The sequence below is a fragment of the Candoia aspera genome, chromosome 2, assembly GCF_035149785.1.
Source record: "Candoia aspera isolate rCanAsp1 chromosome 2, rCanAsp1.hap2, whole genome shotgun sequence".
Taxonomy (NCBI): domain Eukaryota; kingdom Metazoa; phylum Chordata; class Lepidosauria; order Squamata; family Boidae; genus Candoia; species Candoia aspera.
The window spans coordinates 3,566,968-3,589,172 of record NC_086154.1 but is presented as its reverse complement, the minus strand read 5'-3'; the positions used below and the strand labels follow the sequence as shown (position 1 = coordinate 3,589,172).

The 22,205-nt window shown below is 45.4% G+C and overlaps 2 protein-coding genes across 3 annotated transcripts in view; one reads left to right on the top strand and one right to left on the bottom strand.

Moving 5' to 3' along the window:
* Window positions 1–22,205, bottom strand: part of LOC134491915 (zinc finger protein 420-like) — a 363,546-nt gene that overhangs the window by 20,396 nt on the left and 320,945 nt on the right. The gene's annotated exons all lie outside the window — the stretch shown is intronic.
* Window positions 581–8,902, top strand: LOC134491962 (zinc finger protein 397-like). 2 transcript variants are annotated; one of them, XM_063296060.1, is made up of 6 exons: window positions 581–1,049; window positions 4,777–4,903; window positions 5,000–5,055; window positions 5,724–5,826; window positions 6,579–6,662; window positions 7,101–8,902. In XM_063296060.1, exons 1-6 carry the CDS (start codon window positions 651–653, stop codon window positions 7,949–7,951), a joined length of 1,620 nt encoding a protein of 539 aa, XP_063152130.1. In that variant the 5' UTR covers window positions 581–650; the 3' UTR covers window positions 7,952–8,902. The 2 variants fall into 2 exon arrangements, with proteins under 2 accessions (XP_063152130.1, XP_063152131.1); XM_063296061.1 differs by lacking the exons at window positions 4,777–4,903; window positions 5,000–5,055.

Here is a 22,205-nt window from a genome sequence, read left to right as displayed (position 1 = left end):
TTTTCAGGCTTGATGGCACTTGCCCAGTGGGTTGAAAGAAAAGGAGTGGGAAGGGAGATCTGACTTGGGTGTCGGCTGTGGGAAAGAGAGTCATGGAGAGGAGAATGGGTAAATCAAGAAACTGTGCAAGCTGGATCAGGATGTGGGTTTCATTCTCCTGTATCCTGAAGGTGACCTGGTGTGCTTCTGATACTTTGATTGATTGATTGATTAGCTTATTTATTTATAACCTTCATGGACCATCTCATTCCAAGGGACTCCTTGGCCAGTGCTTACCAGTCCCAGCCAGCATAGCAAGGGATTGTGGAAACTGTAATTTCAAGCAGTTCCCACCCAAAGTTGAGTTCCTCCATGGCATTCCTCCATCTTTCTTAAGAAGTCTGGGTTTGCATAATGTGATTAAGACTTGAGTTGTTTTAAGCATGGTAGATGAAATAAATTGCAGCCGGCTAGTTTCACACAGTACGCATTTCCGTAACATCATAGTCCACAACCCCCCAGGGAGAAAATAGTCTGGCTGGCCAATTTGCAAAATGCCATTCAGTCTCAGCAACGTAATTTTTCTCACAAATCCCAGGGCTGAAGATTTCAGGCATCCGAGCCTCTGGAGGAAACTTGGCAGCGAGCAACATTTTGGGAAGACGGAGGAGATGGAAGACCAAGACTTGGCTAGTCTTGAAGCTGGAAGAAGCCTTGATGTCCTTGATGTTGGAAATGGGGCCGAGTTCTGGGGGAAGAAGGTGCAGAAGATCTTGCGTGGGGTGCACACTTGCTGGGCAGAACAGCACAAGCGATTCAGGGAGTTTTGTTACCAGGAAGCGGAAGGTCCCCGGGAAGTTTGGAGCCGGATCCATGACCTTTGCCACAAGTGGCTGAAGCCCAAGAGGCATACCAAAGCCCAGATCCTGGACCTGGTGATCCTGGAGCAGTTCTTGAAAATCCTGCCTCCAGAGATGGGGAACTGGGTCCGAGAGTGTGGACCGGAGACCAGCTCAGAGGCAGTAGCTTTAGCAGAAGGCTTCCTTCTGAGCGAAATAGAGGGAGCACAAGTAAGTATATTTCCTTCAGGTGCCTAAACTGAGTGCTTCTTTGGAAAGTGATTGGAAAAGTCCTTCTCAGGAAGTCATCCTTTTCTGGATTTTACCCAAGAAAGAGAGCATAGCAGCAATCAAGTCCAGCAGAGCAGAGGTCTTGGGCAAGTGGACGTTCTCGGTCCACACCGTAAGGTGTGCTTTGCTTAACCACAGTTTATTGAATAAAGTGTGATTGCTTGGATCCCATAACATGCTGAGCTATCAAGTGTATAATCTGTAGGAATGGTTGCCAGGAGCTCTTCTCAGTCTCTAAAATGGTCCAAGACATTTCCAAGCAAGAGCAGAAATACCGCACTGTAAACTTTATGCGCTTGAGTAATGCTGATCACCAGCATTTTAGAAAAAATTTCAGTTGGATCAGTGTCTTGGCAGGAATCAGATAAATTGGTGAAAAGGGGTCGAAGTGGACTGCTGAAATATTGAAATAATAATTAAGGCCTTATATTGAGAAGGGCATCCTCACGTTAATACAGCTTATGTAGAGCACAAGTGAATTAGAGGATTGTGTAAGATTTGGAGCCAAAGCAGGCAATATGTTTTGAATTCGGTGTGAGCACCTTCCCTTTACCTGTCAGCTCCTCCCTAAAGGAGCCACACCTTTTCCCAGACTCTCACAGTAGCCGGAGGTGGCAACGGTATGACCACACCTTGCCATACTGTCACTGCCTTCCTAAGTCAGGCACCCATTTTCCTGAGCCAGTATAGCTATCCCAGGAGCCCAAGAAAAGCTGTGGACACCTGGCTGCCTTCAGATGCAAACGCTGCATAACGCTAGGAACTTTACTTTGTCGACCAGATCCCTCCCTCCACCAAATTCTTGAATGGTACCTGCTCTTTGCAATTTGTGTTGACCTTTCCTGCACACGTATACCCACACCCAGCTTTACAGTACAGGTAATCCTTGCTTAGCAACCACAGTTGGGACCAGCAACTCCATCGCTAAGCCCCACGGTCACTAAGCAGAAGATCACGTGACCTCAACAGGCTTACGATGTCACTTCCCATTTGGTTGTTAAGCGAAACATCATGTGACCACAACTTACAATTTTACTTCCATGTTCTTCATTAACTCAGCTTGTCGCAAGCCAGTTGCGAAGCACCCAAATGGCAATCATGTGACTGCGGGACGCTGCAACTGTCATAAATGCAAGGCTTGGTTGCAAAGCTTTTTTTTAAATGCCATCATAACTCTGAACAGTCACTAAACAAGGCAGATGGTAATGGAGGTTTTAACCACTGAGTTATGTCTGCTGAAATTACACCTATATGTTTAGAAATATTTGATTGAAAGTTTTGTGACATATTTTGAAGAAGAGATAAACCCAAGTATTTTGAAGAGTCTGTACAAATTGAAATCTTAGTCTCTTGCAGTAGTCTATAAATATAGTGGATCCCAAAAGCAACCAATAAAGACTTTTCCCAGGTAATTGTAATGTTATAACCAGAAAATAAGCCATATTGATGAACAACTTCAATAGGTTTTGGCAAAACATTGCATAATTATCCAGAATAGCCATAATATCATCAGCGTATAAGAACTTACATATTGAAGACCTTCTCTGCATCCAACAAAATCAGCTGATTCCAGTTTATCTGCTGCAATATCCCAAATATTAATCACCAGGCAGATATCATCAGGTGCTTGTTTATAAATCCCAACTAAGATAGGTGGATTATAGATGTGATGGATTACGTGCCATCAAGTCAGTGTCGGCTCTTAGCGGCCACGTAGGTGGATTTTCTCCAGGATGATCTGTCTCCAACCTAGTTCTTCAGATCTTCCAATGGCTTTCTGTAATCTCCTGACTAAACTTGCATGACTAGTAGGATCTTTCTCAGACTTTAATATAGTTAATATTAGCCTCATAAAATAATAAAGAAAAATAAATGCTTGATTGTAGACTTCTACCAATATAGATGCCAGTATGTCTACGAAATGCCAGAATAATAATAAAACATAAGGAAAAATCTGCAAAGATATTATTGGAGTCAGCATTACTGTAGACAGGGAAGGGGCAAAATCTTCTTCCCTAGATATGCCAGTTTCCAAAATTGTGAACTTACTGTCCATCTGTTTAGAAATGGATTGAAGTTTTGCCATTAACTCAAAGCTACTGCTTTGTTCTTGTTGGGATAACAATATATCAGGAGTTAATCTAACTCAATCCAATTCAAACCATCCCACTTTCCCCTCTATCTGCAATTCCTATCAAGTGAATAAGCTCAGCCAGCTTTTCTCTCTCTCCATTATCTGGAGTGGAGCTCCTGACTCGAGTTGACTGAGGAGTCATCTTTTTTTTTTTTCATTTTACAAGGCACATGGTTGAAATGATGATATTTCTGAATTATTTCAGGTAAACAGTTCAAGCATAAATTACCCTTCAGCCATCTATATGAGCAATTCCATATGCAGGGTTGGGGGCAGCCCTGAAAACCAGAAATTGGCTTCTTCCAAGAATGATTTGACTTTGCCGTTGAGCCTTAAGATATCCTGGTGGTCGGTTGGTTGGTTGGTTTATTCAGTTTCTATAGCTACTACTTCATGTAAGTGAGTCTGGGTGGCTCACAGCAATTAAGTGGTTCCCATTTAGGTCCTAAGAAGATTTGGTCTTGTTTAGTTTTTTCAAAATCAGCCAGGTTCAGTTAGGTGCTGCCCTATTAACATCCTGTTGTAGTATCCATGTAGTTCTTTTGGCAACAATATGGAAGTGGTTTGCCATTGCCATCTTCCAGCATTTATTTATTTATTTGTACACACACACACTTACAATTTATAGGTGGCTCACTCCCAGTGACTCTGGGTAGCTTACAATTCAAAGTGGAAAAAATTCAAACTCCAGAAAAGAATCATGAATGGCTTCCAAAATACCATACAACCAGGAACAACCATCATCCAACAGGGATTCAGTCTTCACTTTGCCCAGAGCCTGGGAGAAGAGCCAGGTCTTTAATAACTTCCTGAACAGCAACAGGGTGGGACCCTTCTGGATCTCCTGAGGAATATCATTCCAGAAGGCAGGCTTCCTGGGTCCCACTAGAGCAGGGTTCCTCAACCTTGGCAACGTTAAGCTTAGAGTTGCCACGGTTGAGGAACCCTGAGCTAGAGGATACTGCTTGATCAACAGGACCCAGAGCTTGCCCACTCTGCCTGATCACCCTGGATGGGCAGAAACAATCAGAGATGGGTTGTCCCTCAAATAACCAGGCCCTGTGCCATGAAGGGCTTCATAGGTGATAACCAGCAACTGGTAATCAGTGCAGCTCGCAAATAGTGTGGTCACATGCGCATAGCAAGGCACGCCCAACACTTAATTTTGATTATAATTTCATTTTAATGGAAACAAGTGAATCCCAAATGCTGAAGATTTGGGGGCAGCTTGTAAGAAAGCTAAAATTCTCCTGCAAAGGAGATACTTTCCTTTTCCTTTCTGCAATTCATAACCAGACTGGAATGTGAAAATTACTACCTGGTTTAAAAGGAGACAAGACACATTCCTGGAGACTTGGATATGAAGGCTACTCATCCTGAGGATTTCTTCCATCCCTGTTGGTTCTTTAAGCAGTGTGGGAGGCTTCCATAAAGCATACAACTTCCTGGCAACATGGAGCAGGAATGATTGAACCCAAATTTGCAGAAACAATGACTAACCTTCTTTCGTGGATTCCTCACTCCTGGTTCCAGGCACAAGGGATGCTGGCCAGACCAGCCTCTGAGTTTCCTGACCCAGAGAATATTTCATCCAACACCAATCCAAGGCCACCGTTCGGGAGAATCATTCAGAACATCAACAACAAGGCCACCTCCCTAGGTAAAGATTAGCGGATGATATTTCAGTGAGCCTCTTTTTCCTGCGATCCTGTGTGAAAGATATGAAGTGTAAAATATGTCTTTGTTTTACCTACAGAAAATGAAATGACCATTTGTGGTGGAATGGAAACTACTACTCTGCAGTCAGATCAGGTAAGACGAGGATTATACAGGGAAGCTCTGGCACAAAGGCGTCTGAGGATGGGTGGCTTTCATCAGAATGACAGAAGCACTGCTGTGCCTTTGCAACACAAGCCCTGTCCCTTTCATACATGACGCATGAACACAATGACAGAGCTTGCAGGACAACCCACCCTGTGAAAACCTCTGCCTGGACTTCGTCCTTTGCAAATCTCTTGGCCTGAAAAATACCTGGCAGTAAACAATGATCTTGCATGTCACTTAGTTTTGGCCTGGGTCACTGGGTAAACCCAGTGATTGTGATTTGCATACTGTGGTCTAAGACTCGGTATATTATATGAACCTAGCCACTCTGGCTCATTCAGTAAAATGTTAAGTAAACCAAGGCTTAAATGATACTGAACTCCTCTGACTAGATTCACACATCTCCCTAAGTATGGGTTTTCAAAACAGTTTGTTGAAAAAGCCATCCTGGTATCCTGGTTTACACATAACACTTAAGATATAAACCATGATTTACAAGCCACAATGTCTGGGTTTGCTCATTGCATTAAACAAAACGAAAGAACCATGTTATGCCTTCCATGATGTATCAGTCCTATCACTTCTTCTCTTGTTAAGAAGTCTGAAGGTAACTGAGAAAACGTTGGGTTCTAGAATAACATGTTTTCATCTTTCAGGGTTTAGGGCCTTTTAACGAGGGGGCTACAGAGGAAAGGACTCCATTAGATCCAAACCAGATGGACACCATAGAGGAGAATTATGCGATGGTGGCTTCTCTGGGTAAGTTTTTGTCTTGGCTACGATAACCAGAAATCGGAAATGACTACCATCCGTTGTACTAATCAGTGCCCTCTGGGTGTGTCATAAAGAGAAACAGTGGCATTGTGCTGGAGCATGGAAGGCAGTGAAAATAAAAACCTCTTGTGCTAAGCTGGACTGGCTATGGCATCTCTTCAGTTCTTCTAGTATCTTCTTTTACCAACAATTAGTATCTTCTGTTACCAACAGTTTCAGACATGGTTGTTGGAGAGAGACTCCTGTCTAATTTTGAAAGGAAGTACTTATCCTGACAGAATATTTTCCTCTAGGTTGGAAGCATGACACTGATATGTCTAAGAAACTTGAAACTGGCCTCTTCTCCACAGCTGCCTTTTTAGCTGGGTTTGGAAGAATGCTGGCATGCTTAAACAAGTAAAAATCCAGGAGCTACATTTGCACAACATACTAAGGTTACTTTGAGTTAACATGAGGTAGGCCAGGTCAGGAAACAGACTTCCACAAGAAATACTGGAATTCGAGTAACAGAATCTTGAAAGCCTGACACTATCCTTTCCCTCCTCTTAAACCAAAGAGAGTTAAGGCAAAGTTTAAGTTTCTTTTTAATGTTTTTTCCCTTTCCCAGGCTTAATTTGTCTTTTGCTAACTGCCACATTCCAAGATCACCTCTGTGGTTTTCTATAGGAACCTTCAAACCTTCAAAATGTGCCAGAAGTAATTTTTCCTTTTTTTCTTTTCTTGACATTTTGTTTCAGTGCCCCAAACTAAATTCATGTCCTGGCAGGAAGTATCTGAGGATCCATCTGTCAAGGATTCTCAGGAAGAAGAAAGACCAGCAGGTAGGCATTGAGTCATGGAGTCACACATTGCACTAAGCCATGGTTTGCTTAGCCATGTTTACTGAGTAAATCATAATCAGCTGGATTCACAAAGCCCATTATGCCCAAACTTAACAAACTACCTTTTAGTTTTGCATGTTGTGTCATCTCAATGTTTGTGCCAAGTCATAGTTTGCATTCATTTAGCAATGGTTTAAGACCCAATTGGCCTGGATCTTACAAAATGTGAAGACATAAATCATGGTTTACAAACCGTCCTGTCTGAGCAAACATAAAACTCAAAGTCATAATGTAGTTAGTATCATTTTGGTTGAAGGCATTATATAAACTCAGGCACCATCTCTTCTGTGAGACTAGGCGCTCCTCCACGCCTGGCATTTGTGCATATCCAGAATTGGGGCTAAAGTTTTATTAAATTTCTCTTATTGATTCACTCAGATGATGGAAAAAGCAGTAAAGAGGGTAAACAGAAGTCTGAAGAAAAACAGAAGTGGGGAGAGAAAGCTGTCACTTTTGAAGAGGCTGACTTCTCCCAAATTCCAAAACGGGAAGAATGTAATGAAGAAGTGAAAAAGATGAGTCACAGTAGAGAGAAACCCCTAAAATCCGTTGAGTTTGGAAGTGGCTTCAGTGAGCAGGTAAGCCTTACTAAACCTCAGAGAACACATCTAGGAGATAAAACCTATAAATGCTTAGAGTGTGGGAAGAATTTCACAAACCTTAAGTCACACCAAAAGATGCACACAGGGGAGAAGCCCTATAAGTGTTCCGAGTGTGGGAAGAATTTCCGGTACAGCATGAACCTGAAATCACATCAGAGAATTCACACGGGGGAGAAACCCTATAAATGTTCCGAATGTGGAATGACTTTCAGCTACAGCATGAACCTGAAATCACATCAGAAAATCCACACGGGGGAGAAACCCTACGAATGTTCCGAGTGTGGGAAGAATTTCAGTCACAGCATGAACCTGAAGTCGCATCAAAAAATCCACACAGGGGAGAAGCCCTATAAGTGTTCAGAGTGTGGGAAGAATTTCAGTCACAGCATGAATCTGAAGTCGCATCAAAGAATTCACACAGGGGAGAAGCCCTATAAGTGTTCAGAGTGTGGAAAGTGCTTCAGTCACAGCATGAATTTGAAGACACACCAAAAAATCCACACAGGAGAGAGACCTTATAAATGTTCTGAGTGTGGAAAACAATTCAGTTGCAGCTCAGACCTTAAACTGCATCAGAGAGTTCATATAGGAGGGGAACTCTATAATGCTTCCAAGGAAAGAGTTTAAAATCACTGCACAACCCTTAAGGAGATCGTGTGGGCGGGATGTTCTTGGATGTGGAATGCCACTTACTTATTTTCACATCTTGTATCCAGGGGCGCCCACCAGGTGCGTTAAAAAAAGTCAAGAGGATGGCCTTGACCATGGATTGAAGTCCTGTCCCTTTTAACGTGTGTTGCGCAGGTTGCACATAAAAAAGAGCAGGGCTTCACTCAGATGGCCACAGTTACCATGTAACCTAGACTTTTTCACTACCTCCCACAGATCTCCCTGCTTGCCTCGAAGTATAAAATGTACAGAAGGCCTTGTAAATGTTTAGAGTTTGAGATGAATTTCATTGATAGTCTTAAAACTTTGAAGAATTCTAGCAGAGGAGAACTGCATGTTCTCCGCACAGAAGTGTCACAGCTTAAATTGCATCAAGCAATTCACAGAAATGAGAAGCTGTGCAAATAGTCCCGTGTATCAAACAACCTTCAGTCATAGCAAAAGTCTTGCATTACGTCAGAGAATATAGATAAGGAAGAACCATATAAATTGAAACATGGACTGGAAGGTAGGAAAATCTTCAGTGAATGCACAATGCTTCATTTTAAGAGATTCAGTGAAGATAACAGAAAGGCATGTAAATAATCAAGGATCAAGTTTTGTCCGGCCAATCAATAGCCAAGAAGGATTCAGCATGGTAGATCAAGATTCCTTTGTGCTCAAAATGTGGCAGAATTCCCTCCAATACACGTGTGTGTTTTTTAATCCGACTCCTAAGTAGTTACTTCTAAATAATGAATTTTGGCAAAAACTAGACAGCTCAATTATAGCTAATACTGTATTTAGTTGATTTCTTGAGTGGTGGTGGGTTTTTTTAATGTCCCCATGCTGTCACTTTCCACAGTCATTTTTTAATAAATTGGTGTTGTGTCGCCTGCTTATCTGTCTTTGTCCAGGACTTACCTTTAATTTGAGGTGTTTGTTTGATTATCTGTTTAATTTCTATAGCTGCCCATCTCAGCAAGTGACTCTGGGTGGCTTACAATCATAAAAACCATAAAACAGTTACAATAATTAAAAACAATGAAAAGTACAAAATAAATATATATGGTCGCCAAGTAAACAGTGCATAGCTGTTAGTATAGCCAAGAAATGGAGCCCTTAACACGCTTGGGGCCCCAGGCCCGGGCACATAACCAGATCTTCACAGCCTCACAGAAGGCCAATGGGTGGGCCCATCCTGATCTCGTTGCCAGAGCTCTGGAACAGGAAAGTGCAAATCTCTTTAAAAACCCTGTGAATTTTCCTTGTAAGGCAGGCTTTTCAAATGCAACTTTCCCCTTATAAGCCTTGCCAAATTTTACTACTATTGCTGGTAGACAACTCTGGGTAGTGTACTTTATTTAAATGGGTGCGGGGGGGCAGGCCTTGAAATGGAAGGGCTAGGTGGGAGCTCTGAACGGCTGCAGGCATGATCTGAACACATTTGAACACGGGAAAATCTTTTATCCTAACTCTGGACCTGGGAGAGAGTGCCTCGTCCCTGCTCCTGTGCCTTTCTGCTGGTGCTTAACCTTTTCTCTAAGGTCTAAGAGGGCTTAGAACATTCTAATTCAGGAAGTGGGACATGATGCGTGTTGTAGTTGCCCCTTTATTGAGGTATGTATTGATGGGGTTGGAGAAAGATCTTGGTGCAGAGAGCCAAAAAAAGGACCGTAACTCAGTGTGTGGTAGTTGAGAGGGAGACTGGATCCTGAAAACAAAACTGCTGAGATTGTTACATCCTTCTACAATCTCTGGGACATCTGCATCTGAAGCCCTTTGTTTAGTTCTGGTTGCCCCATTTTAAGAAGGATATAACCGGGGTGAGAGCCAGGTTATTGTGGTTCAGGCATCAGGCTAGAAAGCAGGAGACTGTGATTTCCATTCCTGCCTTAGGCACAAAGCCAGCTGGGTGACCTTTGGCCAGTCACACGCTCTCAGCTCTAGGAAGCAGGCAATGGCAAAGCACTTTTGATAAACCTTGTCAAGAGAACTGCGGTCCTGGCAGTTGCCAGGAGTCAAAAACTGACTCAAAGGCACACACAACACACACGTGTGACTGGATGGAGAGACTGCAGAAGAGGCGTTGTCCCTGCAGAAAGTATAGGAAAGGCAGGAAAGGTCAAAGTCCTGAGGCAACAAATAGGTAATAATCAGGAAGGTTAAAACATAAAGTGAGAATTGGAGAACTATGCTACAAAAAGAAAAGTCCTCTTGTTATTTTCCAAATGAAAGGCAGAGAAAAGAGGATGATGTGGGGATGAAGCGGAGGGAGGAGGAGGAGTATTATCTATCTCCCGATCTATCTCCTGCCTTTACTGTTTTTATGAATAACTCAAGGCAGGGAACATACCTAATACTCTAACTAGTTACCTAGAACCCTGATTAGTTCACACTGAAGATGTTGCCTAGCCTGGCAATGAAACGTCTGCAGGAAAACAACAAGGCTCAGAGAGCACCCAGGACTCCACAGACTAAGCTAGACCTTGCGTTTGGCAAAACAGTTGATGTTTCGATTCCCCATCTCTGTCTTTAGGAATCCCCATTCAGCTCCCAGATTGCCTATCAAACTCTAGATAAACCCTAAATCAGATCAGATTTGGGGGCCTGGACATTGGCTCACGCCATTCCCCCTTTACAGCTTTGTAGGTCTTGAGTTTCTTTTTGATTCTGTTGCTTTTCAAGAACTCCTCCTCCTCCTGTGTTTTCTCTGTTCCTCCCCAGTAGCATTTTGACCATCTTCCGACCTGGGGGTCTCATCTTCCGATGGTATACCGACATATCTCTGGTTGTACTGATCCATTTAGTTTTCACGGCAAGAATACTGGGGTAGGTTGCCATGACCTTCCCCAGGGATCACATTTAGTCTGACCTCTCTGTCATGACCTTCCCGTCTTGGGTGGCCCTTCACGGTTTAGCTCATAGCATCATTGAGGTGCTCAAGCTCCAGCACCACCACAAGGTAACGATCCTTTGCTGAAGATCTTCAAATGTAGATTCAGGTTAAGAACTCCCTTCCTGGTTCTTTTTCCTTCAGCCTTTGTCCTATATGATCTCTTTCTCTTTCTTTCATACTTTATCAGGCTCACACAATTGTTCTTTAGTCAACTCTTCATAACATTGATCCCCCCTCTCTCATTCCTGTATTAACATAGCTTTACATTCTCGCTTGAACAATTAGCGGCCACCTTTCTTCCCCGCTGCGCCTTTTCAAAGGATTCCACCTTACTCCACACTGCATTCCTCCACCGTTCTGCATTTCCTGTGGTAAATTTTTCTAGAACTTGGTGTCTTTGAGCGCTATTCCCACTTAGGAATGTGAAACTCTGAGCCCAGGATCGGGCTTGGATTGGATAGGATTGCGGTCCAGCCCCATATACTTAGGAATCTCACCCAAATCAGAGAGTCTCTGCTTTAGAAGAAAAATTTGAAGCATTCTTTATTGATCTGATAGAAGCTTTCCTGAGTTAGAAAAGGAAATTGTTGTAAACTGTCCAGAGTCCCTGTTTTGGAGGGAGATGGGCAGTGGGAACATTTAATAAATAAAAATAAAAATATACAGTTTCAACACTGCTGATTAACCTGGCTCTGGAGTTCCCCAACTTGGAACTTCATTCTACTTCCAAAGTTGTATTGTTGCAATACCTATAAAGTGGCTTCCCCTGTTCTCCATATTCTGGAGGGGCCGTGGGCTTTCCAAGGCAGGAATCACAGGTCAGTTTTGTGAAAAATGCCTCAGATTCATGACAAAAACCGGTTTTCCATGGAAATACTACTATATTCTGAATGGTGGTGAGGGATGATAATTTTCTGGGAAAGCCCCGAACAGAGGAGAAAAGCTTCCCGCTTCGCCTTTCAAGGTCCTCCCCCCTTCCGATCATCGGCTCCCCTTTTCAGGTTTTGCTGGGAGGATCCGCCCGGGGGCGCCCTCTTGCCAAGCGCCTCCTACTTTCTCAGGTCAGCGGAAGGGACCGCCGGGAGCTCGGAGGACCAGGGCGGGGAGCCCCCGAGGGGTCCTCTCTAGGAAGAAGCATGCTTTCCCTGGAGTCTCCCAAGACCCTGCGGAGGCCCTTCCGGGGAGGTTGGGGCGCGTGCACGAGTCGCGCGAGGAAGGGTCGCGCTCGCGGGGCTGCGGGGCAGGCGGGCGCGGTCCTGCCTTGCGCGCCCCTCATGTGGGACGGAGTCCGGGCGAGGGGCAGCCCTTCCGTACGGGCGCCGGGCTGGAAAATTCCTCCCTCCGTCCCTTTGTAAATGATAAACAAACGAATCATGAAAGAAGCTTCCTGTCAGGGCCTTGGACTACGGGGTCTCTCCCCATTTGCCTCTTAGCCCGGAAGCTGAACGCACTTCCCTCTGAATGGAAGGAATCTAGTCTTCCAGGGGAGAGTCCCTCATCCTCCAAGATGGCTGAGCGGGGCTCTCCTTGCCATTGTGCCCCCGTGAATGACGAAAGTTGCTCTGCGGATTCAGAAGAGCCTTTGGATTTGTCTGGAGAAGCCGCAAGAACCAGGCAGGGCGTCCTGGAAGAAGCAGCCACCGGCTGGGTTGTCCATCGTTGCCCTTTCAGGGAGCTCTGTTACCAGGAGGCCGAGGGACTCCGCGGAGTCTGCAGCCGACTCCACCAGCTTTACGGTCAATGGCTGAGGCAAGAATGCCGCCTGAAAGCTCAGATGCTGGACCTGGTGGTCCTGGAGCAGTCCCTGGCCATCCTGCCCCCAGAGAGGGGGAGCTGGGTCTGGACGTCTGGAGCAGAGGCCGGGTCCCAGGCGGCGGCCCTGGCTGAGGGCTTCCTCCTGAGCCATGCGGAGCAGAAGATACAGCGAAAGGAGCAGGTGAGATCATAAGAACAACTTGAACAAATTCTTAAATGTTTCCAATCTAACATAATGAGGAGGGTTTTAATAAAATTATGTCCCTGTTTTGTAAATGATTTGATCCTCCTTCAGCCTGATTATTTCCAAGGACATGTGAGAAGGCCAGTGCCTCCTTCCAGTTAAAATGTCATATGTTGTTGTTTATTCAGTCGCTTCCGACTCTTCGTGACTTCATGGACCAGCCCACGCCAGAGCTTCCTGTCGGTCGTCAACACCCCCAGCTACCCCACGGACGAGTCCGTCACCTCCAGAATATCATCCAGCCATCTTGCCCTTGGTCGGCCCCTCTTCCTTTTGCCCTCCACTCTCCCTAGCATCACCATCTTCTCCAGGGTGTCCTGTCTTCTCGTTATGTGGCCAAAGTATTTCAGTTTTGCCTTTAATATCATTCCCTCAAGTGAGCAGTCTGGCTTGATTTCCTGGAGGATGGACTGGTTTGATCTTCTTGCAGTCCAAGGCACTCTCAGAATTTTCCTCCAACACCACAGTTCAGAAGCATCTATCTTCCTTCTCTCAGCCTTCCTTATGGTCCAGCTCTCACAGCCGTATGTTACTACGGGGAACACCATTGCTTTAACTCTGCGGACCTTTGTTGTCAGTGTGATGTCTGTGCTCTTAACTATTTTATCAAGATTTGTCATTGCTCTTCTCCCAAGGATTAAATGTCTTCTGATTTCCTGACTGCAGTCAGCATCTGCAGTAATCTTTGCACCTAGAAATATAAAGTCTTTCACTGCTGCTATATTTTCTCCCTCTATTTGCCAGTTATCAATCAAGCTGCACTCAGGACCGTAGTCTGGAGCCTGCTAAAGGTATGCACAGAATTCAGATTTTGGATTTATTTCAGGGGGTGGGAGTAGAGCTTAGAAGATTTCGTATTCCCCCCTCTTGTTTGCAAGAGAAATACTTTCCTTTTCCATATTGCAGTGGGGAGCGGTGGCTGTCTGCAGTCCTGGGAGGGGAAGGAGATGGTTTAGGAAAGCCCTCCCTTGTGCAAAGTTCTGAGGGCTTCTGTGGAGAGGACTAGCTAGAACTGGAGGTGGACAATTTCTCCCCTGTAAATGTTGCAGGTGAGCAAGCAAAGCAATGTCATGGGTTGGAAGGGACCTCTGTTGCCTCCCTTTCTAAGACAGGTCCTGACCCATATGCAGCCCCCTTTGGTTTCTGACCTTCAGATCAGGACCAATCACCCCATCTGCCCAATCCTTGCAGAGGAGAAGGAGTGGGAAGCCTTTCTGGATGGAGAGAGATGCAAAGTGAGAGTCTCCTCCACTTGAAAAAGTGCCCTGGTGGGGATCCAAGCTCTTCCACAGATTGGGTCCTATCAGCTTTGGAGATCCAGGACATCCCTTTGAAGTGCTGGGAACTGTGCGGGAGTCTCCAGAGAAAATGGATGCAACTGACCCATCTGAGAAGGGAGCAGGAAAGCACTTTCCTGCTACTCAAGTTGAGAGTAGTGTGGAATTCAGAGAAAGGCCAAAGAAGAAACCATCACTTGGGATGTCCAGAACCAGCACTTCAGAGAGTTCTGCTACAAGGAGGCTGAGGGACCCCGAGGAGTTTGCAGCCACCTCCACCATCTTTGTGCTCAATGGCTGAAGCCAGAAAGACACACGAAGGCTCAGATGCTGGACCTGGTGATTCTGGAACATTTCATGTCCATCTGCCCTGAGACAGAGAGCCGGGTCCAGTAGTATGGAGTAGAGACCAGTTCCCAGGCGGTGGCCCTGGTGGAAGACAGAGGACAAAGGAAAACAGATGAGAGAATATTTCACCCAGGAAGAAACCCTGTTATTGATTTCTTTAAAACCGTCCGTACCTGGGTTTCTGGAACTCCTAATATGGAGAGAGTTCATTTTCTCAAAATGTCCTCTATCCCCGTTTCTTTAGTAGATGGATTCTTGGTGGTGGTGGGGAATGCCCCCTTTTCTAGGGGCCAGCTCCAAGCCAGCCTTTCCTCTTCACGGCTGTTTGAATTCAGGGAATTTTCATCTATGTGGATGTGCAAGATTCCAAGATTCATCCAGCAGATCCCTCCCCAGGGTTACTCTTTTTAGGGCTGTCCCAGGAGAATCAAACAGAATGACTCACCAGGTAAGGGAGGATTGCACAAGTAGCTTCAATCTGGATGAGTTTTTATTCAATACCTCTCCAGATATTTTTGAAAAAACTGCCCTTCCATTTCTTTTGTCTCATTCACAGGGGATGATGGTGCAGCTTCTGTACCACTTCTTGGGACATCTCTTTTCTGGTGGAACCAAAGTCACAATGGTGACTCTGGCTCAGGTAGAGGAAGTAATGTGTGCTGAGATGGCTTGGAGTCCTCCAAGTAGCCCAGGTAGTGTGCAAGAGAGTGCCATCTCAAAAAGGTTGAATATTGTCCTTGTTTCCAGGCTTCTTTCATAAGCGTCCATGTATTTGCTGTCATCAAGGCAAAGATTCATAATCCCTGCAGCATCCTGATTTGATTTGAACTCCATATCCTGTACTGATCAACTTGATTTCTGCACAGCCTTCTGGCATTATGGTGCCAAAAATCTGAAAAATTGCTTCAATTTTACCCCTTAAAATGGCCAAGGTGACCTTTACTTTTATCCAAGATTCGGGCCATTACCCTTAACAACATCCTGTCAATACAGAGAGCGTTGTGGAAAATCCTGAAGGTCTAGCAAAGTCAAGAAACTTAAAATCTTGCCAAAATTACAATTTGGAATTTTGCAGAGAAAATGACTATTGGCTCCATTGCAAATCTTTATCCTGAGTTTACATTTACATTCACCTCTGAGTTGGTGAAATGCATACAAGAGTATGCTGGCTTGCAATGTAGTCTCTAGATTAGGGATCCTACATTTTATTTTATTTATCGTATTTTTCTACCACCCATCTTGGAAACGACTCTGATTGCCTAGAATGCCCAGGTGGGATGGCTAAGGCTGGCTACCTGTTACCTTTACTAAAAAATAAAGTGTTATGAGATAGCCCTGATTGACTAAAGCCATAATGGGCAGCAGAGGTCAATATCTATGGAACATCTTGGTATTTTCGCATCTTTGCCTAATGTTGCTTATTCCAAAAGGGACCAGTGTGATTGATATGTATTTGGTATTCAAGTGTCTGTTTTTGAGATGTGTGGGTTAAGGGAGCGATCTTTCAAAGCCTTCTTGAGCAGATAGGTTAATCAGAAATATTTTCTTCATCCTTCAGGGTGCTGTCCTTCAAGGAGGTACCAATGTGCTTCATAGAGTAGGCTCTGCTTGATTCTACCCAAAACATTGTCCATGGGGAAGTCATGCTGGAAGATTCTAGAAACTTACCTCACTAGGTCAGGGGCTCTGTTTGCTCTGAGTTCAGATTGTTGGGGAAAGTATTTTAAATTAACCAGCCTATTAGGTTTTTTTCCAAGAAATTCCCAAACCAGAGCCTGTCACCTGGTTGGAAGAAAGAAAAGATTCCTTCTGGAGTTCTCAGAAAGGTAAAAAATCAACTGTTCCCTGCTTTGACCTGTGGGGGAACCCCTTCACATCCTGGATTTGAGTGTTCCTGGATGAATGTTCAGTTTGTATCAAGAGACCTTAATCTTCATCTTTAGATCCATTGTCCTTGTTGCATCACACATCAGCTAACATTTATTTATTTGTATGTATGTATGTATGTATGTATATCACCACCCATCTCCCCCAACGGGGGACTCTAGGCAGTTTACAATAAAAGTAATAATAAAAACATATAAACCTAAGTTACAATCTAAAAACATAGATAAGGTAATGAATATAAAATCCAAGGAGATGGAATCACAATCAACAGGGGGGTGCTATGGTGCCAACCACTCCCAGGTGGAGCTGTTACCCTCCTCATCCCAAGCAAGGCAGCAGAACCAGGTCTTCAATTACTTCCGGAAGGCCAAGAGTGAGGAAACCTGTCTCAACTCCGGGGGCAAGATATTCCAAAGGGCGGGCACCACTGCAGAGAAGGCCCACCTCCTGGACCCCACCAGATGAAATTCTCTTACAGACAGGATCCGTAACATGCCCTCTCTGCATGATCGGGTGGGGTGGGTCAATGTTAGGGGGATGAGACGGTCCCTCAGGTAGCCTGGTCCCATGCCATGCAGGTCTTTAAAGGTGATAACCAAAACCTTGAATTGGATCCGGAAGCAAACTGGTACCCAATGTAGCTCACGTAACACTGATGTCACGTGTGCCAATTTTACAGCACCAACAACTGTCCACGCAGCCACATTCTGGACCAGCTGAAGCTTCTGGATACTCTTCAAGGGTACCCCCATGTAGAGCACATTGCAATAGATTATGTGGGAGATGACAACGGCATGAGTGACTGTTCGAAGGGCATCTCGATTCAGGAATGGTTGTAGGTGGTGCACCACCCGAAGATGTGCAAAGGCCTTCCTGGCCACGACTTCCACTTGCTCTTCGAGCAGGAGTCGTGAGTCCAGGAGGATCCCCAGGTTCTGCACTGGTTCTGCTACCCCATCCAGAACCCAAAGATGGTAAATTCTGGGATACCAAGGAGCCCCCAACCCACAGCCACTCCATCTTACCAGGGTTCAGTTGAAGCCTATTGTTCCCCATCCAGACCCCCACAGCCCCCAGGCACTTGGAGAGGGTGGAGACCCTCATTTGCTGCTAATCTTTCAGGTTCTCAGCCAAGAACATGGCATCATTTGCACACAAAGCACCCATATGTTCACATCCCCAATCAACTCACCTCTACCATCATTACAAGCATTCTTCACATATGAATCCATAAATATATTATGTAACTAGGGAGATATCACCTCTTCATCTTACTCCCTGGTCAGGGTTCAACCATTTGCTAAGTGTTCATTTATTCTTCGGGATGTTTTACTTCCATCATGTATTGTGCACTCCCTGACCAGGATAAAGCTACAATATATTTCCCAAATTTTGTTTATTGTTGCCTCTCATAATCTTTCAATTAGATTTAAGCATTCCTGGGGATGCTTAACAACTTAAAACTGGTTTTCACTACTGTCTTTTTCTTCTATCTTCATTACTAGTCTTAATTTCTTAGGAAACAAAAAGATGAATCCGTGCCTCATGAGCTCCAGCAAAAGCAAAAGCAACAATTGTGTAATCAAAGTGTACTGTGATTATGTGCCATCAAGTTGTTTTTGACTCCTAGCAACCACATAGATTTTCTCCATGACAGTCTATCCCTAACCTCTTCTTTAGGTTTTGAGAAAGCATACAGAGAATCTTGGAGATGACAATTCCTATTAGAATAAATTAGGTAATGGGAATTGCTCCTTGGTGTTCTCCTCCAATTCTGTCTTAAGGTTTAAGAACTTTACACTTTCTTTCCCAACCAGGAGATGAGTCAGAAAATAATCAGGAGACAGATATAAGGCTATCACAAAGAATCCAGCAGGAAGTGGGAAAAGAATCATTTGGAAGTGACTGGGGATCAAAAACATTTCAGGATAACTACCCTAAGTATGTGTGGAAGAAATTATCCACTTCTCAGTGTGCTGAAGTCCTTGGGTTTGTGACTCACCAGGATCACACAGGAAACAGGAACAACAGGAACACAGGAAACGGGAATCAGATCAAGACTAGAGACAACCAGTATGAGTAGAAAAAGCATGAAACATTTTTCAAGCAAATTTGCCCTCTAAGGTTAGGTCAACAAATCCACACAAAGGAAAAATCTTACAAATGCATTTGCAATGACGAGTTCAATTGCTGCAACAGCCTTACTTACAAAAACACAATGGAGAGAAACCATATCAATGCATGGTGTGTGGAAAAAGCGTTACTGACTGAGAACCCTTACTATCTGTAAAAGAATCCATACAGGGGACAAACCATATCAATGGACAGAGCGTGGAAAGAGATTCAAGGACAGTGGTACCTAAACCAAAAGGATCCATTCTGGAGGAGAACCATACAAATGTATGGAGTGTGGGAAAAACTTCATCAATAGCCATTCCCTTACTTCCCATAAAAGCCATTTAAATGCATGGAATGTGGAAAGAGCTTCAAGCAGAGCAGTAATCTTAGCTCCCATAAAAGGATCCATTTAGTGGGAAAACCATACAAATGTATGAAACGTGGAAAGGGCTTCAGTGACAGCCACTCCCTTAGATAACAAGCTCCACTCAGGATAGAAATGGTATAAATGTATGGAGTGCGGAAGAAGCTTCAGTGAGAATGGTAACCTTACTGCTCATAAAAAGATCTGAAGATTCCCAGCCCCAGAAAACCGGAGAAGTTCCTGCCTGCTGATCCAGCCCGTCACCCAGGGCCCCAACTAGGGTCTGTATCACCCAGGGCAAACATGGATTCCGCGCCAATTTTGGTGCCCCACCAATGCAGCATCCAGGTCACATGCCCCAGTTGTCCCCCCACAGTTGCGGCCCTGCCGTCACCCAGCCCTGCCCTGTTTTGCCATCCCAATGTCCAGTTTTTCTCTCGAGGAAGTATGGTCAGCCTAACTATAGCAGGGTGGTTTGCCATTGCCTTCCCCAGTAACCTTACTACTCATAAACAAAATGAGTAAAATAAAGTAACAGTAACCTTACCACTCATAAAATGACTCACACAGGGGAAAAACTATATAGAAACAGAGGGTGGTAAAAGCTTCAGCAGGAGCAGTTCCCTTATTTGTCAAAGAAAATCACACCAGGGAGAAATGATATAAATGCTTTGAATGTGAAAAGTTTCAAAGACCACAAAATTTACTTTTCATAAAAGAATCCCCCCCACCCTTGTCCGCCCAGGGCTGCAGGCAGCAGCTTCGGCCCCTTCGGGAAAATGCAGAAACAAGCCTGGGATGGCGGAAGGGCTTCCTTGCCCGGTGCCTGCAGGGAAGACGCGGGCCGGCCCGAGGCTCCCCCTCGCCCGGGACTCCGATCCCGAAGAGAGGCTGCAGGAGGAGCAGCCGCACTCCGCCTTCCCCGCCACCCATGAGCGCCGCCGGGGCCGGAGAGCCACGCAGGTGTAGCTGCGCACGTGGACCTCGCCGCCGGCAAGGGCGCCAGGCGCCTCGTCCTCACCGGCTCTCTTAAGGGGTAAAGGCAACGAGTGCGTCTCCCTCGAAAGGCCGCGCTGAGGGTGGGGTGACCCTTCCCGCCCTCTCCTCCGCTGCCCTGGCGGGTTCCCCTTCGGGGCGTCTTGCGCACCTTCGGAAAAGAAACTCTCGAAGGGGCGGAGCTGATGGTTCCTCCCTGCCCGTGAGGCGCATCCGAAGCGCGAGGAGATGCTCTTCTCCTCCTAGTAAAGTAATAGTAGTGCTGAGGGACTCTGCCCCAAAGCCCTTTTCAAGGGGAGGACTTTCCAGCTACTGTACTGAAGATGCTAACAAACCCTTTTACTGAGGAACAGCCACTGGTGTGAGGCGATAAAAGATGGCTGCTGGGGACGAGCTGTGGGCGAGCAAAATGGAGGTCCCGAAGGAAGAAGAATCAGGAATGTTGAAAGAAATCGAATTGGCAAGTGGGAATAGTGCTCAAAGACATCCGCTTCTCGAAAAAATTTACCTCAGGCCATTTACCACACAACTGCCTGTGGAAAATGCCAATTTTTAAAAAAACATTTCAATCTAGCCTGCAGCTCTGAGATTCCCTGGTAGTCTCCTATCCAGAGGGCTGACCTGGCATGTATTACTGAAACATGGCTGGGTTCAGAAGGGGAGTTATCCCTTTCGGAAATACGCCCAGCAGGGTTTTAGGTATGGCATCAGCCAAGACTCTGGGGCAGGGGTGGGGGTGTGGCGGTTGTCATCCAGGAATCCCTTATGGCTTTTAGGGGCACTGCACCACAGGTCAGCAGAGATGAGACCCTATTCATTAAGTTGGACTCTAGGAATCAGTTGTGGCGGTTGCTGTTGTACCAGCCTCTCTGCTGCATAGCAACCTCCCCGCCTGAGCAATTTGACTCCATTTCTGGGCTGGCAGTGGAGTTCCTGTCAGGCCCAGCCCAAGAACAACAACGAGTCGGTGTATTCAAAATTCCATTTCTTTATTTGCTCTCACTGTACAGATAGAATCTTGCCAGACTAAAGCTACTGTAACTAACCTAAGGGGAAGTACCCTGGGAGACTAGGGTGGGACTATCCTGAACCTCTTCGTTTTCCCACCATTGCCTCCTGGACTGTGCCTCCTCTTATCTCCTTGGAATGTGCTCCCTCCTTCCTGAGAAGCAGCGGCAGCGCCAAAATCCACCACAGTTCTGGGAGACTTCAATCTGCCTTCCCTAGGAATGGGGGTCTGAGGTAGCTCAGGAGTTCATGGCCACCATGACAGCCATGGGCCTATCCCAGGTCTTCCAGAGCCCGACACAGACAGTGGTCTCACTCCAGATCTGGTGTTCCTGTCGGAGCAGTGGCTATGTGATCTGAAATTGGAGGTGTCTCGTCATGGTGAGATCATGCCCTGATTTCCATGGGATTCTCTAGTGCCACTATCCACTGCAGGGAGGCTAGACCCATTAGATCAATCCACCCCTGGCGACTGATGGACCCAAATGGGTTTCAGAGGGAGCTGGGGGTTGTTCCTCTTGGTCTGCTGCATGGTGCATCTGAAGCCTTAGTTGCTGCTTGGAATAAGCAGGCAGCTGAGGCTTAGGTTCAGATCACTCCCATATGACCTCTCCTCTCTCAGGGATCCTGCTACTCCCTGTAGTTTACGGAGGAGTTGAGGGAAATGAAACGAGATGTCTAGAGCATCGCTGGCACTCAACCAAGGACGAACTTGGCTAAACTTGGGTTAGAGCTACTATTAAGGTCTACCTTGTGGTGAGGGTGGCGAAGCGGCAGTACTTCTTTGCCCATATTGTGTCCACAGATTGCCACCCCACAGCCCTGTTTCAGGTGGCACAAGCCCTCTTGGGTAAAGGGGGCCCAGGGAAACTTTTGCAGAGGCATGCAAAGGAATTTGCTCAGCATCTGTCAGACAAAATTGCTCAGATTCACTCACAGTTGGACACCGGTTTGAGAAAAATAAGTTTTCAGATGAATGGTCCCGTTTAAATCAAATTGAAACATAAAGGTATGTGGCAACAACCTTGGAAGCTATCTCACACCATCTTCTGCAGCTTTTGCTAACTTTTATCAGGACATTCCTATAGCAACCCACAAATCCCTGTATTCAAGAAGTTTGCTCCCTTCTTTCAACTAAGACAATGGCTTTCTTCAGAGTAGATAAATAGGGCAGAAAGTAACTTGAGATCTATTGCTTATGAATATGTATGTATGCCTGCATCATCATATGTATATGTATGCTTACATCATTTCCTTTTCTGTAATGTCTAAATATCAGTTCATTTCTTTTGTTTGCCGGGGAGGCACCCACCACCTTGGTGGGAACCCCTCCAGTG

Coding starts and splice junctions, on each gene's coding strand:
- LOC134491962 (XM_063296060.1), top strand. CDS start 651: ATGGAAGACCAAGACTTGGCTAGTCTTGAAGCTGGAAGAAGCCTTGAT. Junction 5,827..6,578: donor TGCGATGGTGGCTTCTCTGG/GTAAGTTTTTGT, acceptor ATTTTGTTTCAG/TGCCCCAAACTAAATTCATG. Junction 6,663..7,100: donor GGAAGAAGAAAGACCAGCAG/GTAGGCATTGAG, acceptor TGATTCACTCAG/ATGATGGAAAAAGCAGTAAA.